Source organism: Podarcis muralis, chromosome 17 (assembly GCF_964188315.1).
Source record: "Podarcis muralis chromosome 17, rPodMur119.hap1.1, whole genome shotgun sequence".
Lineage (NCBI taxonomy): Eukaryota > Metazoa > Chordata > Lepidosauria > Squamata > Lacertidae > Podarcis > Podarcis muralis.
The window spans coordinates 40,050,016-40,068,308 of record NC_135671.1 but is presented as its reverse complement, the minus strand read 5'-3'; the positions used below and the strand labels follow the sequence as shown (position 1 = coordinate 40,068,308).

The 18,293-nt window shown below is 45.4% G+C and overlaps 1 protein-coding gene across 7 annotated transcripts; it reads right to left on the bottom strand.

Moving 5' to 3' along the window:
• Window positions 1–45: 45 nt before the first annotated feature.
• Window positions 46–15,894, bottom strand: IKBKG (inhibitor of nuclear factor kappa B kinase regulatory subunit gamma). 7 transcript variants are annotated; one of them, XM_028713202.2, is made up of 15 exons: window positions 15,570–15,894; window positions 14,847–15,041; window positions 12,288–12,496; window positions 11,993–12,091; window positions 11,595–11,768; window positions 7,625–7,686; window positions 6,252–6,314; window positions 4,867–4,978; window positions 4,634–4,749; window positions 3,605–3,757; window positions 3,417–3,513; window positions 2,144–2,293; window positions 1,866–2,008; window positions 1,214–1,272; window positions 46–807 (listed from the first exon to the last, which is right to left on the bottom strand). In XM_028713202.2, the coding sequence occupies exons 2-15, from the start codon at window positions 15,028–15,030 to the stop codon at window positions 650–652; spliced, it is 1,779 nt and encodes a 592-aa protein (XP_028569035.2). In that variant the 5' UTR covers window positions 15,031–15,041; window positions 15,570–15,894; the 3' UTR covers window positions 46–649. The 7 variants fall into 7 exon arrangements, with proteins under 7 accessions (XP_028569035.2, XP_028569033.2, XP_077777118.1 ...); XM_028713200.2 differs by having other exon boundaries at window positions 4,634–4,752; window positions 12,288–12,493; XM_077920992.1 differs by having other exon boundaries at window positions 4,634–4,752; window positions 15,613–15,894.
• Between the last annotated feature and the right edge of the window lie 2,399 nt (window positions 15,895–18,293).

Sequence of the window (18,293 nt, the reverse complement as noted above, 5' to 3'; positions counted from 1 at the left end):
AACAGAGGAGGGAATATGCCGGGTATAAGTAGAAAAGTCATTGCCGATCTTGAACTTTACTTTAATTGACTTCAGAGAAAGTAGGAGTCGTATAGTGACTCTTCATACTGTAGAAATACTGGTAACTAACCCCAATAAGCAGTTTCAACTGGGCATACCTCTTGGAAAGCAAAAGAAATAAACTATTCTCTTTCTCTATTGCATGGGCTTCCTCATCACAGCTTGGCTAAGGAAATGTGTAAGGCACAATTAGGGTATGTAGCTTGGAGGATTCTTCCTGAGGCACATAGAGAAAGCAAGAATGAGCAGTCTTCATGGAGAAGCACCCTTAAAAGAGCTACTGAGATATGTATTGTTTGTTATGTTAAAGGGGTGGCTGAATCCTCTTGACATACAGTAGATCAAACACATTATTTCACACAAACCTAAAACAGTGAAAACCCCATGGCTATGGTAGCCAGGCTCTGAAGGAGGACAGCAGCAGGCTTTACCATTTTCATAGAAGGAAAAAAGTTAATGACATACAGGTAGGGAGGAAACAGTCAATGATCTTTGCTCCAAGGTAAACTCTTAGCTGTACTGCTGGTTTGGCTTAAGGCAACAAAATGATACCACAGAATGGAACACTCATTCCCTTCCTCAATCAGTGTCACTGGATACAGTCCATGACGTGGATTTGTAGAGTGTCCATGTCTGGAGCCCTGTACTGGCACTTGGGACAAGAGAACTCAATCGGTTCTTCAGCAAGGCTTTGTCTTCTCACTGTTAGAAGCTGGGGGTGGAATGGGGCAGGACCCCTCGGGAAACCTGGAAGGACAAGAAAAGTACAGTCAATCTGCATGCACCAGTATATTTACTCCCTCATGCTAGCAGTGATGACACCACTTCACATTTGTTCTCATAGCTGTAAGTTCCTTCAAGAAAGCAGAAAAGGGAATCAAGAGGGACAAATCTCTTCAGGATGCTTGGAGTATATTTAAAAACCACAATACTAGATGCTTAGGAGGAATATATGCCACACTTGTGGAAAGATGACAGCAGGTTCAAGATGCCAGAATGGTTAACCAGCAATAAATAAAGGCAGGCAATAAAGTTTTTGGTTTTTTTAAAGGAATTCTTAAAACAAGCCAAATTGATTAGAAATAACATAAGCAGTATGTGCTTGTGTGTGAACTGATTTTTTTTCTTAAGGCTAAGCAACACTAAAACACACCTGGCTGAGGTTGTGGCCGCATTTCTGAATGGCGATTCCTCATCTCTTCCATCAGAGAACTGTTTAGGGAGAGATAACCACAATTCAGTATTTGTAATACTAACCCTTTCCCAGGAAAAGTGAAAGACGTACAGTGGTACCTCGGGTTACAGATGCTTCAGGTTACAGACTCTGCTAACACAGAAATAGTACCTCGGGTTAAGAACTTTGCTTCAGGATGAGAACAGAAATCGTGCTGTGGTGGCACGGCGGCAGCGGGAGGCCCCATTAGCTAAAGTGGTGCTTCAGGTTAAGAACAGTTTCAGGTTAAGTACAGACCTCCGGAACGAATTACCGTATTTTTTGCACCATAACACTCACTTTTTTCCTCCTAAAAAGTAAGGGGAAATGTCTGTGCGTGTTATGGAGGGAATGCCTACGGGTGGCATGCCTACGGATTTTCCTCTAGAAACTACGTGCGTGTTATAGAGCGAAAAATACGGTAAGTACTTAACCCGAGGTACCACTGTATAAGGTTCGTTGCCTTTGGCAACCACTTTCATACCTTGCCCAAATCAAAAGAAGTTTAACACAAGATACCAACACCACAGCTGATGTGGACAAACTACTACATTCTAGGTGTGTCAAGTGTTTTCATCCATCTCCTACTAACCGTCTGACTCCCTCAGATTCTGCTTGCAGCTTTTCATAATCTCTCTGCAGTTGTGCAACTTGCTCCAGCAGGGCCTCTCGCTGTTCATGTAGTTTTTCCCGAGCATGACGCTCTGCCAAGAAGTCTGTCTTGTAGATATCAGCCTGAATAAAAAGTAGGGTGACAGCTACTTTACCTCTTGCTGCACTACTCACATTCCCCAGGTTGCCACAAACATACGCACCAATCCCTTTTCCAGCATGGCTACTTCCCCATGGCAAACTTAATTCCCTACTCACCTGTGCCTTGAGCACAGGCACAGTCTCCATGATAGCCTTGTGCTGCTCAGCCTCCTCCTTCAGCTTGTCAATCAGTTCCTGCTTGGCCACCAGAGCCTCTTCAGCCTGCTGTAATTGCTCAGACAATTCAGCAGCCCGCACATCCAAACCCTGAGGAGGGGACAGAGTTCAATAATGCTACGGCACTGTAGGCAACTTTCTGTTGGGGACTGCATGCCAGTGGTTCTAAATTAATTAAATCAGACTAAGAAGACTGCCCTGTTTTAATTTTTAACATGGCTAAAGTCTATTAAGTTTGTTGGGATTACTCTTAAAAAAGGTATACAAAGGGTATGCATTTATATTTAGTACAACAGACCACTATAGTTACTTTGGAAATACTGTAAATTTCTTTCTGACCTTAGTGTGACTGATACATAAACACAATATATACACACATACCTTTTTGTTTTTGTAACTGGAGAACCCACTCCGCCACAAGCCATACAACTAGGAAATTATTCTTATTACTATTTTATCAAATAAAATACTGCCCCTTCCAAACCTTTTTAAACTATATAGAACAAGGGTGGCTAAAGTTTTTCAGGCCCAGGGCCACAATGACCAACCCTCTTAAGAGCCAAGGCAGTGTAAAGTGTAAAGTTGTTGCAAAAGAAGGTAAGCCTTCCAAAAGACCCCTCAATAAATGACACCCATTTTAAACCATTTTTGTCACTCATTATTACTAAATTTAATAAGAGTACGATGATCAGTTGACATGGGGCTTGCCACCTGTTTTCTTTTTCAAGTTTAAAAAAGCAATTGGGGCGCTTTTGGCATCAGAGCATAGGAATTGTCAGTATTTTTTTAAGAATTAAAACCAACTTTGGGCACAAATTTCTTTATTGCAAATGATAAACAGGAATTATCAATATAGTATTTTTTTAAGGGACAGATTTGGGGGGCTGGGGGCCCTAAAGCAACTTTTGGCATGGGACACATGGGAACCGTCATTATTATTAAACTTATTTTAAGGGACTAGATATGGTCTGTGGTCATGTATTAGCCACCCCAACACAGGAATGCTTTACAAATGCCAGGAAAAATGAGAAAACCGGAACTCTGATGGGTTGGAAGAAATGGGGCAGCTCTAAAAAGTATCAGGTGCTGCATGTCGCTAGAGGAAAAATGAAGCATGACATCTCAATCTACCTCCCCGCCCCCACCAAGACAAAGTGGGAAAGGGACCCTTTATAGAATTAAGGTTTTCATTACAAAGCATCATTTCTCCCACCTGGCTCCACTTCTCATTTTCTAGACTGGCTTTGATATGAGAGTCATACTCCTGGAAGAGCTGGTGATAGGCCACCTGCAGCTGAGCTAATTTTCTCCTATAGAGGAGAGAGGGAATAGATCAGTTTATAGGTACTTGCCACAGGGCTAAATCCCCCAGGCTCTTGGCTCTCCCATCCTCTCACTCACTTTTCCTCTGTGGCGCTCTGCCGCTCCACTCGCAAGGCACTTTCTAGATTTTGCACCTGCAGGCGCAACTGATCGACTTGCACACTGTGCTGTTTGGTGCGGGCTTCAGCCTCCTTTTCAAGATGTTGGAGTCTTTCGCCAGCTGCACGGACCCTGTAGCACAGCAGAAAAGACAAATACAGCTCTTTACCTGCTAGCCAAGATTTCCTGGGTAGACAGAATTACCCTTGCCTTTTCACCCCAGAAAATATGTACCATGACAGCACTAGATCCAGCATTGTTTGATTCAATAGGTTTTCTACGCAACTCCTTGAATCTTCATCGTAACACTCGGTGCTGTCATCCTCTTCTGTGGCTTCACATGGAAAGTGGGCCACTGTTGAGGATGTACATGTAACTGAGGGTGGGGTTCTCTCTGACCTTTCCATCATAGCTGCTTGCATTCCTGAAGAAGCAACCTGCCGACCTCTTCACCAAGGCAAGTGACAGAGGTGAAAATATCAAAGAAGCATCCCCAGCTCTTCAACATTTTTTGGTCATTATTTTTGTGATCCCATACACTCTGAGAAAGCACATGGAAGGCCAGCAGCAGTTCCCAACTTGCTTTTTGGTTTGACACCTAACCACTGGAAGAAAAAAAAAAGGCTTCCACTCTAATGGACTGCCAGTTCTAATGGATCAAAGCTGTCTCCTATATTTTTCTGAGACTGGGTCTTGATTTTGGTATTCAAAACACCTAGTGTTTTTCACAGAGGCATGAGCTAATCAAGCAAATGTGGCTGTTCCAGATTTAGGGCGCCAGGTACAGGACACATCCAGACCCCTGCTGCACAAAGGACATCACATGATCTCTTCCAGTTTGAGGTCAGTATGCTTGGAGGGGAAAGACAGTGGAGCCAATCTCCCTGTCCCACAGAGCAGGCCCAGCTCATTGTTTCATAATGTCTGCATCACTGCAGGCAAAAAGGCCTCCCTCCAGCCACTTGCCAACCACACAGCCTAACCACACAAGTCTCCTGCGTGACTCACCTCTCCTCCAGCTCTTTCTTTTCCTGTGTGCAGGTTTCCAGGCGACTTTGGCTCTCCTGCAACTCCCCCAACAAGGAAGTCACCTGAGCCTTTACTGAGGCCTTGTCCTCCCCAGCCTGCTGTAATGAGAGTGGGAGACAGATCACAGGTCAGTCAGTACCTTGTGAAGTGGGACAGGCAGGAACCTCTGAAGCTTGTGGGAACAAGATTTTCATACTAGAGAGACAATTCACCTCCAGCTGCTTGCTCAGTGTTTGTAGCTGCTGCTGGGTCTCATGCTCCCTTGCTGCCAGACGCACGAGCTCCTCTCTGGCTGATGCCAGCTGTTGACGAAGGGCTGAACTCCTGGGGGTTGGAATGATAAAATGTGCGGCTGTTGAACTTCACAAGATAGAATGTCGTCTACTCTACTTCAGTACCAGCCACTACAGGTTCCATCACTCAGTAGCAAACCCTTGATGTCCTGTCCAAAATATACTAGTTATGATCTACCTAAGCTACACTGGGGGAGGAGGGGTTGTTTGTGGATAGGACATTTCATCCTAGGATTTACTCAATAATGCTCATTATTCTGAGGGATAGTAGCATCCACCTCAACACTCCATACTCCAAAACCTTCCATTGCTTTGGGTGTTGCAAATACTAGACATTTGCTACCCTTTCACCTGCCATTCTTCAGCCCCCAAGATTTAAATTGCTATTGTCTTCATGCTTCCCCTGACAGTCCTTACACAAGGTTGGGGAGGAGGGGGAAAGTATGATTCTGTCATGACCTGATGATTCTGTTAATGCACACGCACTCTGAGGCACTGATGGGAAACCTTTATCCCTCAAAGTATTGTTTGACTCCCAACAGCTCCAGCCAGCAAAGCCAATGATCAGGGATGATGGGAACTGTAATCCAACAACCCCTGGGAGGCCGGAGATTCCAGCAGCCCTGCTCTAAAATATTTTCCTCACTGAGGTAATAATCCTGGGTCTCGGTTGCACCACCTCACACTATAGGTGGGGACTCAAGAATGCACACTCCTCCATAAATGAACAGCACAGAGAAAATAATGTATCACAAAGAGAAATTCTAGCCATGTCCTCTTCCTGACGGTAGGTTCATATAATGAGCATTTCATTATATGAATCCATACATGCAGTGTGAGCTGGTGCAGCTCAAATGCAGGTTTACCACCTCAGTAACTGCTAATAACTTTGCAGTGGCTTCTGGCTCAGAAGTAACCATTTTACCATCCCATCCTCAATTTCCTGGCCACATGGATTCTGCCCATTCTCCTTAAATGGCAGGGATTAACCAATATTGAGTTACTCCTCCCACCTGCTTCAGGAACCAGGCCACATAAATGGCGGGCACTTGGCCTCATTTAGTGGAAGGAGGCTTCCCTGGATCAAATCCTGCCAAATGACTTTTGCATAGCCCCAGCTGTGACTTCCTATCATTGTACTAACTAACAGCTGGATTCATGGACATCTCCTTTATGGGCTCTCCCCTCCTCAAAACACAGTACCTGCCAACATCTGTAAGTTTCACTCCCTAGATGTCTTCCAACATTCTGCCTGCCTGGCTGGACATACCTGAGAAAGTATAAGCATATTATCATGAACTTACTCATCCTCTACCTCCTTCAGCCTCTTGCATAGCTCTTCAGCCTGGTCCTGACCAGAACTATTTCTGTAAAGAAAGAAAGGTAATACACTGTGAGTTTGGAAAAAAAAACCACACACCACACAACCTAATTTGCAGCATCAACTCTCAGCCAGTTGCAAACACTCTCAAATCTCTAGCCACAGAACACCAGCCCACTAAGTCTTGGCTTTGACATTTAGTCATATGCCAAGCTGGGCGTTGGTAACTCCAGAGTTTTGTGCAGAATGAGATTTCTGAGACTAAGGCTGGCAATCACATTCGGCTGTGATCACTGTCGGCTGCAGTGTGTGTCACACAAGCGTTCCCCACGCTCCTCCCGGGGCTGGAAAGGGGTTAGTTTAACCTCTGGTTTGCTAGTAAAACTGAATTACTGTGTCATGAAATGATGCATGTCTAAAAAGTGTGTCACCAGCATGAAAAGTCTGGAAAGCTCTGCAATAGGTTATTGGTACAAAAGTACAACTATGCTGGGTTTCAGTCTGAACTGCCTAGGTGACTTAATTCTATAGTGGAACGTCAGTTGCTGAACGCTTCAGAAGCTGAACAATTTGGAACCTGAACACTGACAACCTGGAAGTGAATGCTTTGATTTCAAACACGCCTCGGAAGTTGAATGGCTTCCAAGACGTGTTTCTCCATTTTTTAAAAGGAAATTGCTGACCAGCAATTGTGCCTCAGTTGTTGAACATTTCGGAAGTCGAACGATCCTCCAGGATGGATTACATTCAACAACTGAGGTTCCACTGTACCTGGTGAAAAAGCTGGGCTTGCTTCTTTCATTTTTTCTTATCTAACAGTCAGTAATGGGTACTGTGTACCACTAGACAAAAGCCTGCAACCTGGAAGCATCCTGAAATGAACTCCAGGCATATAAACAGGAGCATCCCATGAGATCACCAGGTGCCCCTCTCCAGGTTCCCCCAACCATTCTAAGACATTACAGATGTTTACTGGGGGAAAGACCCTGGGCTGGCAGCCTGCTTTGGAGGTGCTGTCCCTGGAAAGGCTTGCCTGGCAGGCATTATCTTGTTGACTTAGCCTAGTGCCAGAAACATCTTTTTATTTCCCCAGACTTTTAAACGTTTGTTGATCTGTTTTATTCGGGTTCATATGAGATTATGCTGATTTTACAAATGTGCTCCTTTGGCTATTTTTCAGTATTAGTTATTTTGTAATGTTTTAAATATTTTATTGTAACTACCTGGGCCACTTGACTAAAAGGCAGTGTATAAGTCTGTTATTATAAATCTGATAACGTAAAATAAATAGGTGCCCATATGGTCTGGCTTCCCAAGGACCATTCTCTTGGTTTCTCCATGCTAGGGGTCTCTTACCTGGCCCCTGAGCCCTGCAAGGATTCCAACTCCACAGCTTGTTCTTCTGCAACTCCATTCTCCTGGAAAGGTAACCAGATAAGTTAATCTTTACCAGATTCAATATGTTATGGAACACCCCAAAATCCAGATTTTGCTTTAAGAATGATAGCCTGTATCTGAGAAGGATTTTTTTGTTTTGGCTGGGAGAGACAAGAACAGAGATTCCTTTATTGTAACTCTCACAAGGCATATTTAAGCAAGCTGAGTTGCAATGTGTCCTGCTAACTGCACAGATTGCCATCCCCTTCACTGTAAATCTTTGCCTTCTTCCCTTATCAGTTGTACTTTTCACCAGACTCCTGTTAGTGTTAAGCCAAGAAATGATCACCTAAAATGCCAATTCTCCCTTCTCTCACCCCACAATAGCTAATCAAACTGAAGCTCAATCCAGATCAGACTGTGGCACTGTTAGAGGGCGGTTCCCTAGACCAGATGGCTGGGAGGTGGCTTGCTCTTGATGGGGTCACACTCCTCAGAAGGAGCAGGGATGCAGCTTGGGGGTACTTCTGGATCCTTTGCTGTCGCCTGAGGCTCAGGTGGGCTTAGTGGTGCAGAGGACTTTCCATCAGCTTCAGCTGGTGGCCCACCTGCATCCCTACCAGGACAGTGCTGGTGGAAGGAGAGGATGTGCCTAACTGACATCTGTTTGATTGCTAAACAAGTGGACAAGTAGCCACAGTTCTTATACTGTGGGTGGTCCTGGAGCTTCTCTGCTGCTGTATCCATTGTGTCAGGACGTCACGTGGACTTAGAGCATGGGTAGGCAAACTAAGGCCTGGGGGCTGGATCCGGCCCAATCGCCTTCTAAATCCAACCCGTGGACAGACCGGGAATCTGTGTTTTTACAGGAGTAGAATGTGTCCTTTTATTTAAAATGCATCTCTGGGTTATTTGTGGGGCCTGCCTGGTGCTTTTACGTGAGTAGAATGTGTGCTTTTATTTAAAATGTATCTCGGGGGCATAGGAATTAGTTCATTCCCCCCCCCCCCACAAAGTATAGTCCGGCCCCCCGCAAGGTCTGAGGGACAGTGGACCGGCCCCCTGCTGAAAACGTTTGCTGACCGCTGACTTTGAGTTTGGTAATTGTGGATTCCCACTGGGGCAGCAGAAGTTTCTGCCACAACTGGACTTACCGTTTGTCAGAAAACACTGATTCTTATGATTGCTAGATCTGCATGCAGATGTCAGTGCAGGGACATGGATGTTTTCCAGTATATTTCCCTGCATCAAATCACTCACTCAGACCCTGATTTGGGCCTGTGTTTCAGGTCACTATCCTAACTTTGGTTGTCTTGCTCTAGTAAACTAGATTATTAGAGTTTATAATAATCTGCAGACAATTTGGAAACTTCAAGTGGTGTAGAATTCAGCACCCAGGTTGCTCACTTAAGTATATACCATACTGGCCCGAATATAAGCCACACTTTTTTTTTCCAATTTCCAACCATGAAAAGTTAGAGTGCGGTTTAAACTTGCGACCTTATGAAAATTGGCTTTTATAATATGGCTGCTGAAAGAGACATATGGTAAAACGGAACAGATGTGAGTGCCTACAGAATTTTAAGAGGGCGGCTTATATTTGGGTATTGCCTTTTTAATTTTTTTCTTGAATTTTAAAGGTGTGGCTTATTTGCGGGTGCGGCTTATATTCAGGCCAATACGGTAACTCCAATCATGCCCCAACTGCACTGGCTGCCAATTAGTTTCCGGGCCCAATTCAAACTGCTGTTTTTGACCTATAAAGCCTTAAATGGCTTAGGACCGCAATACCTCAAGGACTGACTCTCCCCATATGAACTTCATGTGCCTCCTCCATGAGGGGTCCTGAGGGTAGCAACACAAAAATGGGCCTTTTCTGTGGTGGCTCCTGCTTGTGGGATGCTCTCCCTAGGGAGGCTCACCTGACACTTTTGTTACATATCTTTTGGCACCAGGCAAAAACATTTGCCTTCTCCTTTTGGAAAATTAAAAATCCAAGGCCTTTTAACCTGGGGGGGTAGTTTATTTGTTACTATTGAAAGTATTTCTGTGTTCTTATATTGTAAACTGTCCAGTGATAGTCAGATGAAGGGTGATATGGAAAATTAATTAATATTTAAAATCAAGAGGTTTCAATAGCCTGAGGCTTCTGCCAGAAGAGCCCAAGAGCTATGCTACCCATCTCTCCTTCCCTTGGCACAGCAGAAGAACAATGCATTTTTGGAAGCCAATTCTCCAAAGTTTAGGAAGACCACTTCCTGGTTATCACCATTTAAAAACTCTTCGCTCCCAATCACTGCCACTTTTCTTCTTCTTTTTTTTAAGGCCAACGAGTTTTAAAAGGAAATGCTTTTCACCTTTGGGATGTCCCTTTGGGATCCAAAAGATTCCTTGTTGCTAAGGAATCTTTTGGATCCCAAAGGGACATCATTTTCCTGTCCAGGAACTCTGCTGTAGACTCTCCTCTGCCCTTCTCCTTCCTCAACTCCAATACAGTGGTGCCTCGCAAGATGAAATTAATCCGTTCTTCATCTTGCGGTTTTTTCGTCTTGCGAAGCACGGCTATTAGCGGCTTAGCGGCTAGTAACGGCTATTAACGGCTTAGCGGTTTAAGAAAAAGGAAACAAACTCGCAAGAACTCGCAAGACGTTTCGTCTTGCGAAGCAAGCCCATAGGGAAATTCGTCTTGCGGAACGACTCAAAAAAACGGAAAACCCTTTCGTCTAGCGAGTTTTTCGTCTTGCGAGGCATTCGTCTTGAGGGGCACCACTGTACATCAAGCAGCCACCTCACAGAACTAAGGACAAATACTGTCCCCCTTCCTCTCAGAAAGCCCATCTGCTGGCCAAACCTTTTCTCTTTACTCTTCTCCTATTTCCTGCTTTTGAGCCCAATCAGATCCCTGTTTCTTGGAGAGATCTACAGCGGTACCTCGGTTTAAGAACAGTCCAGTTTAAGAACAATTTGGTTTACAAACTCTGCAAAACCGGAAATAGTGTCTTGGTTTGATAACTTTATCTCGGTCTAAGAATGGAAGCCGATTGGTGGAAGGGCACTGGCAGCAGCAGGTCTCATTAAGGAAAGCGCGCCTCAGTTTAAGAACAGCTTTGGTTTAAGAACGTCCGGAACGGATTAAGTTTGTAAACCGAGGTACCACTGTACTTTCCTTCGTCCCCTTGCACTCCTCTTTTCTTCTTCTGTTGCTTTTTCTCCTCAGAATCTCATATTCTCCTTCCCATAGCCACCCACTGCAAGAATGGAATCTTTACTCTCAGCCATTGCCCCAAAGTGCCCCATCCACTTTCAATTCATACTTTAAAAACTTCCCCAGAGCTTCACTTAATCATGGTCCAAACTCATTTTCTCCTCTTGACAACCTTCCCTTCCCTTTCTAAAAGCTCTCACGAGTATCCCTTTCCCTTCTCTTACCACCTTCACTCCTTGAGCCAGATCATCCCCTTCCCTTCATTCAGCCAAACATCTTTCTCCCTCCACTATTAGACTGACCAGTTGCATAGAATCATAGAGTTGGAAGAGACCACAAGGGCCATCGAGTCCAACCCCCTGCCAAGCAGTTGCACTGCATCCTGGTTTTTCATGTGTTCCAAGGCATGCTTTTTGAAGACAAATAGTTCTCACTATTTGTAGTGGCTTTAAACTTAGCCTACCATCAATATATTGTTTATTGATTCTGTTCAACAACATTAATAAGTATGCTAATTTCCTTTTTATACAATAAAACTTATTTTCAATCTATCTTTGTTAAGCCTCAACGGCCCAATTCTCAATGTTGAAAGACCCTAAGAAGGGGGTGCCAGGGTTGCAGGTGAGAACGGAAGGATTGCAGGCAAACAGTTACACCCCTATTCTAAACTCCATAGGAGCTTTGTCTCCATTGCCTACCCGTGACCCTTTCACATGTTCTGCTGTTTCCCCCACCAACTCTCACCTTCATCTTTACTGCAGGCTTTTCTGTGGGCGAGGTGCCCTTCACTGCTTGTTGCAGTGCACAGATCTCAGCCTGCAATGCCAGCTTGTCTTTCTGCAAGACCTGGTTGGCTTCCTGGAGCTCCTTCAAATCCTCCTCCAGCCTTTCCTTTGTCTGCTGTGGCGTCTCAGGGACCTGGAAAAGGGAGAGGAAAGTGCATAACCACGACTGAAAATTTACAACACATCAACCATTGTGATCCAATGTCCAATCCTCCCAGCACAATCTACAAGATGTGTGTGTGTGTGTGTGTGTGTGTGTGTGTGTGTGTAGCTTTGATAGATGTGACTTGTATTATTTCTTCGGGACAAGCTCAGACTTTACACCCACTCACCTAGCTACACAATGCTTCTCCTTACCAGAGCAAGTACAGCTTCTCCTTGAGTAAGGGTTACAGTGTCTGGCTCCTCTTGTGCTCCAGAGGTCTCTCTCTCTTTGGGAAATGGCTGAGATGCTGTCTGTGAGCAGGAAAGCAAAAAATCTGATACACATAAAATAACTAAAATTGTTTCACTGCTTTTCCTGGTTCTCCTCTGTCCATGATGTCAACACACACAGCTTCTTTGTCAGAGGAGCTGCCCTTAAACAGAAGCATGGGATAGAGGCATTGAAGGGAGCCCGCCCCCACCTCAACACTTCAGTCCTCCCTCTTACCAGTTGCTCCTTCAGTCGCTCCAGTTCCTGGACAGCCTGCTCCAACTGCTTTTTCAGCCCTGTGCGTTCTAAGTGCAGCTTTTCCACCACAAGTCGGGCTTCCTGGAACTTGAGCATGAGGAACTCCTTCTCCTCCTTGTGGGAAGCCTGGAATTGCAGGAACTCCTTGTAGCGCTCCCGCAGCATGTGGTTACTTTGTCGGATAGCTTCTGCCAGCAGAACAGAGACAAGGGATGTTTGTGGGATCAATGTGCCTGCTTCTCCACGAGGAAAGGAATCATTCCATTCCGACTGCTTATGGGACTGAATGAAGATGCATAAGGAAGGGTGTGCCTTCTGTCAAAGCCCTTGTTCACATGCAATGCTGAGCCACACCATGGCTTTGTGCAAGCAAGCCAAGGGCCTGCAGACTATGACTGCTTTGACCGTCTCCCGTCATTTTGCTGCTGAGGTGAGCCAAGCTAAGGTTTCTCCTACGGTTAGAAACATAGTATCATAGAATTGCATATTTGGCTGACAGCTTGTGGTTTGCTTAGGAAAGCTAAACCAAGAGCCCAAGTTTGGAAAATATAGTAAGCCAAACAATGGCTTGGTGCAGTGCATCAACAAAATAACAGAGGAGCAAAGCAGTGGAAGAGTTTGCTCACTTGTGTTAAATTGTGATTTGGCTTACATAGCATGACATGTAAACCAAGCCATTGCTTACTTCCATTCTGCAAAAAGAGTCTACACTCCTAGAATTCTCTGTTCTCTTAGTAGTATATAATGACCTATTCTGTCATTCTAAGAACTAAGAAGTCAGTCTCAAGTAAATTTGCTCAGGATATTTTTGAACTGAAGGGTTAGAATTTATTGAATACATAAATTGTTCAGACTGTGGCAGGAATCCACCCAGCACTCATGCGAAAATGTGATGTGATCTCTTAGAGTAATCAAATGAAACTTCAGCACATGGCATGATTAAAGTCTGTAATTTTGTCAGGACAAGTTATTTGTTGTTTAAACAATTGTTTTCTGAAAATTTATCTTCTGTACCATGAAAATAAATAAAAACATTATTAAAAAAGAACAGACAGCTGTAATTTAGGTATGCAAGATTCCAATTACTTTAGATTCAAAATCCACTGCTTTTAGCTTGCTTTTTATTTTCTAAACAGTATTTCATAGGCCAGTTCCACAGCAAAACCAGCATTAATATACTTCTACTGCCAGCTGCAAATCAGTTGTGATTTAACAACACCCACCCACTTTACTCGTTTGTCCCTGCGCCATAGACACTGATTCTACCAAAGGTGGCTGAAACGCCTCTTCTCTACCACATTTTACCACCCATGCTAGGAAAGTAAGAGCTACAAAGATATTCCTGCATATCCCAAAATGGCTGTAGGAACCTTTTGGAATCTCTAATGAAATTAAACCTGGACCTTAAAACAAAATGCATGAATAAGTCCTTTTCTGGCATGGAAAAACAGCAACTACTCAGAGAAGGGATGGGGAATATGTACCCTCTCTAAGTGTTGTTGGACTCTTTACTCCCATCAGCCCCTGCCAGTTTGCGCCCATCAGCCCCAGCTCAGCGCGCCCAGCCTTCGGCATGCAGGCAACTCTCCGCCCGGCGCGGGCTCCCACAGCTTGCGGAGATCTGCGTGAAGCCTGGAGAGCGAGAGGGGTCGGTGCGCACCTGCATTCGCCCCATAGGACGCACACACATTTCCCCTTCATTTTTGGAGGGGAAAAAGTGTGTCCTATGGGGCGAAAAATACGGTATATATTTTATTGTAAACAGCCCAGAGAATTTTGGTTACTGGCCAGTATTGAAATGAAATAAACAAGCTGAACAAACCTTAGCTATATCAGTTTGAACCCATCACATCACTCCCAGGAGTCAAATCCCATTAAGTCCACTTCAAGAATTTTACTTCACAAATGTATCTGGCGCTACTGAAGCTAACAAAAGTGAGAATATAGAATCTGATCAATCTAAACTAGTGTTTTCAAACATGGTACCCTTGAGAAGATGGATTACAACTCCCATTAGCCCTTGCCAGCATAGCCAATAGTTAAGAATGATGGGCGTTCGGGTCCAAAGTATCAGGAGGACACTAAGTTGCAGAATTCTGATTTAAACAATTCTAGTGAGCCACCTCACTAGAATTACTTTGACCACCTCATGAGAAGAGAAGACTCCCTGGAAAAGACCCTGATGTTGGGAAAGATTGAGGGCACAAGAAGAAGGGGACGACAGAGGACGAGATGGTTGGACAGTGTTCTCGAAGCTACAAACATGAATCTGACCAAACTGCGGGAGGCAGTGGAAGACAGGAGTGCCTGGCATGCTCTGGTCCAGGGGGTCACGAAGAGGCGGACACGACTAAACGACTAAACAACAACAAGTGAGCCACCTACTCTGACAGCACCCAGTCACAGAAACACTCATGGTGGAAATCATGTACTGAGTTCAAACTGAGTGCTGGAATTAAAAAAGTGAACATTTCAACAATCCAACTGATTATTTTCTACGCAGAGCTTCATGCCCAACTCAGTTCACCAGGTCCTCACCTTTGAGATCTCTGTTCTCAGCCAGAAAGTGCTGCACAACCTCATGTCCTGCCAGCTCAGCTGGAAGGTGAATGGTGGCAGCTTTGCCCAGAGAGGAATCATCGCCCATCATGCCGCAGTCATTACCCGGGCATCCGCCTGGTTGTACCATGTCACAACTCCAGCCCCCTTGGGCTGTACTCATTCAGATAGGTTCTGGGGAGTGGAGAGAATGGTCAAGACGGAAACCTTTAAAAAGCAAATACAGAAATCTATTGAGCTACTGGTCCTCAGCTGGAGATAAAAGAACTGTTGGGATAAGCTGCCTATGCCTGGGCTGTACCGCTTTACATTGTAGGTGGAGGCACATACAACTGAATGCTTCTCCATATATACAAACAAACAAAAGCATTCCCTGCACGCAGAAAATCAGTATGCCAGGGAAAAGGCTACGCTAGAACACTTCTTTCTTGACATCATGGCATTCTATATGGAAAGATTTGTTTTATTTTCATTTTGCAATAGAACAGCATTTAATCAAACCAACCCGCAAAATGTTGCTGCCCAGGCCTGGGCTTATCATAGTTAGAAATAGGGCAAAATCTCCTGTCCTAGAGAGAAGCAGCCCTTCAGCGCCTAACCAAGAGGCGGGGGAGAGAAAATCGGATTCCTGCGTTTCAAAGAGGGAGCGCGAATGGTTCAAGCCCAGTCCTGGGGGGGGGGGGGGGCTGGGACGCAGCAGACCTGGGTTCAAGTCTCCGCCGCGCCCCCAAGCTTGTTGGATGACCTGAAGTCCTTCCCGGGAGATCAGCCTGGGCGACGGGGGGGGGGGGCGGGCAGGAGAGACCGGCGCCGCCAGGGGCTCCGCAGGCCGGCCGCCCGCTCCGGGGCACCGGAGGCCTCGGGCCTCTTTCGGGGGCCGGGTTCACCCTCCGGGGCTAGAGCAGCGGCGCGAGCCCGGGGCGGCGGCGGAGGAGGAGGGGGGGCCGCGGGGACGAGCCGCGCCTCAGCTTCGGAGCCCGCTTCGTCCGCCCCGGCGCCGCTTCCTCCTTCCGGGTTCGCCGTTTGCTTTGCCTCTTCGAAAGGGATGTCGGGAGAAGGAGGCGGGGCGGAAGTGACGTGACGGAGGCCCTCCGAGGCGAGACTGCCCTGCCGGGGACTTCCGGCGCGCTTAGCCTGCATAATAAGCCCCAGGGAACGCAGATGTATTTCTGAGCAAACATGTGAAACCTCTGGGCTGTTGCAGTGCAATCCTAAGCATGTTTTATTCAGATGTCTCGCTGCGCAATTGCTTCCTAGTGAGCGTGTGAGGAGCATCAGAAGTTGCCACATACCAGTCTGGCCATTGGGCCATCACTACTCTCTACAGCTCTCCAGATTTTCAGATGGGGAACAATCCCAGACCTACCTGAAGATGCTGGAAATGGAACCAGGGGGGGGGGGGGTTGTGTGCAAAAAAGGTGCTCTGCCACTGAAGTGCTGAACAGTCCTTTCCCCAAGTTTAGGATTCCAGCTTTATAGCCCAATCCTAACTATGTTTTCTCAAAGGAAAATCCTGTTGATTTCATAGAATCAGAACTGTAGAGTTGGAAGGGACCCCAAGGGTCATCTAGTCCTACCCCCTGCAATGGAGGAATCTCAACTAAAGCATCCATGACAGGTGGCCACCCAACCTCTGCTTTAAAAATGTCAAGGAAGCAAAGTCCATCAGCTCTTGTGGGAGTCTCGTTCAATGTCAAACAGCTCTTACTGTCTGAAAGCTCTTCCTGATGTTTAGTCGGAATCTCCTTTCTTGTAACTTGAAGCCATCGGTTCTGGTCCTACTCTCTGGAGCAGGAGAAAACAAGTTTGTTCCATCTTTGGAAGATGGCTATCGTATCTCATCTCAGTCTCCTCTTGTCCAGGCTAAATATCTCCAACTCCCTCAACCATTCCTCATAAGGCTTGGTTTCCAGACCCTTGATCATCCTCGTTGCCTTCCTCTACATATGTTCCAGCTTGACAATATCATTCTTAAATTGTGGTGCCCAGAACTGGACACAGTATTCCAGATGTGGTCTGACCATGGCAGAATAGAGTGGTACTATTACTTCCCTTGATCTGAACACTCTACTTTGGTTGATGCAGCCTAGAATAGCATTCACTTTTCCTGTTGCTGCACCACACTGTTGACTCATGTTAAGCTTGTGGTCTACTAAGACCCCTAGATCACATGTACTACTGGCAAGCCCAGTGTGCCTCATCTTATATTTGTGCAGCTGATTCTTCCTACCTAAGTGCAGAACCCTACATTGAAATTCCTTGTGTTAGTTTGGGTCTAGTTCTCCAATCTGTTAAGGTCATATTGAATCCCAATTGTGTGTTCTTACTTCCCAATAGGTTTTAATGTTCTACCACTGAACTACTGTACAGTCCTTTCCACAGGTTTAGGATAAAGTAAATAGAACAGAGCTTTCCAAACTGTGTTGTGACACGTTAGTGTGTCAGCTGCAGTGTGTAGGTGTGTCACATGAATGCACCCTGTGCTCCTCCTGGGGCTGGAAATGGGTTAGTTTAACCTCCGGTTTGCTAGTAAAACTGAATCACTGTGCCACAAAATGATGCATGTCCACCAACATTAAAAGTTTGGAAAGCTCTGTACAGTATTAGGTGATTAACAAAGCAGTTACTCTGAGCTTGACAGCAGGGGATTGGGAGCCCCTCCTCCCATGAGGGGATAGTGATAGAACAGAGGCAAAGGGTAGCTTGGAGGAAATGGTTTTCACTGGAGAGAAATGAAACTGAAAGTGTTTATGTCTATCTCCATTTTTCTTAGAACTAACTTAGTTGGTCTTTAAGGTGCTACTGGAAGGAATTTTTTTTGTTTTGACTATGGCAGACCAACACGGCTACCTATCTGTAACTCCATTTTTCTTGTTACACAACCTTTTTTATGCAAACTTTTCTACACTACCTTTTTTACACAACCTTTTTCATGCACGTGCAATGGGAGCAGACCAGAGTAAATTGTAATATGTTCACAGCCTCTGCACCACCTGAGGAAATCTGGCTTCAACACCACACATGGCAAACAATGACATCATGATGAAAGTGAAATAATTTATTAGGTCTGAAAAGACTCAGCAGCTAGCTCACTATTTTATGACATTCCTGTTGGCCTAATAAACATAATTGCTCTGCTCTGGATTTTGGAATTTATCCAAAACTGTTGTTTCACTCCATTATGAATTACCCTCCTAGAGAACCACCCACAGGCACTCCAACAAATGTGAGCATTCTTGTGTTGAGTCCAGGGATGATGAACTACAACTTTCATCAGCCCCAGCCAGCATAGGCGTGCTGGCTTGGCTCTGCAACCGTGCATGCTGGGGTTGTGTATGACACAGGGGTGCGTGCACATGACGCCACCATGTTGTGGGGTGTGTGCGTGCAACGTCAGCACATCCCGCAGCATGTGATGTCACATGC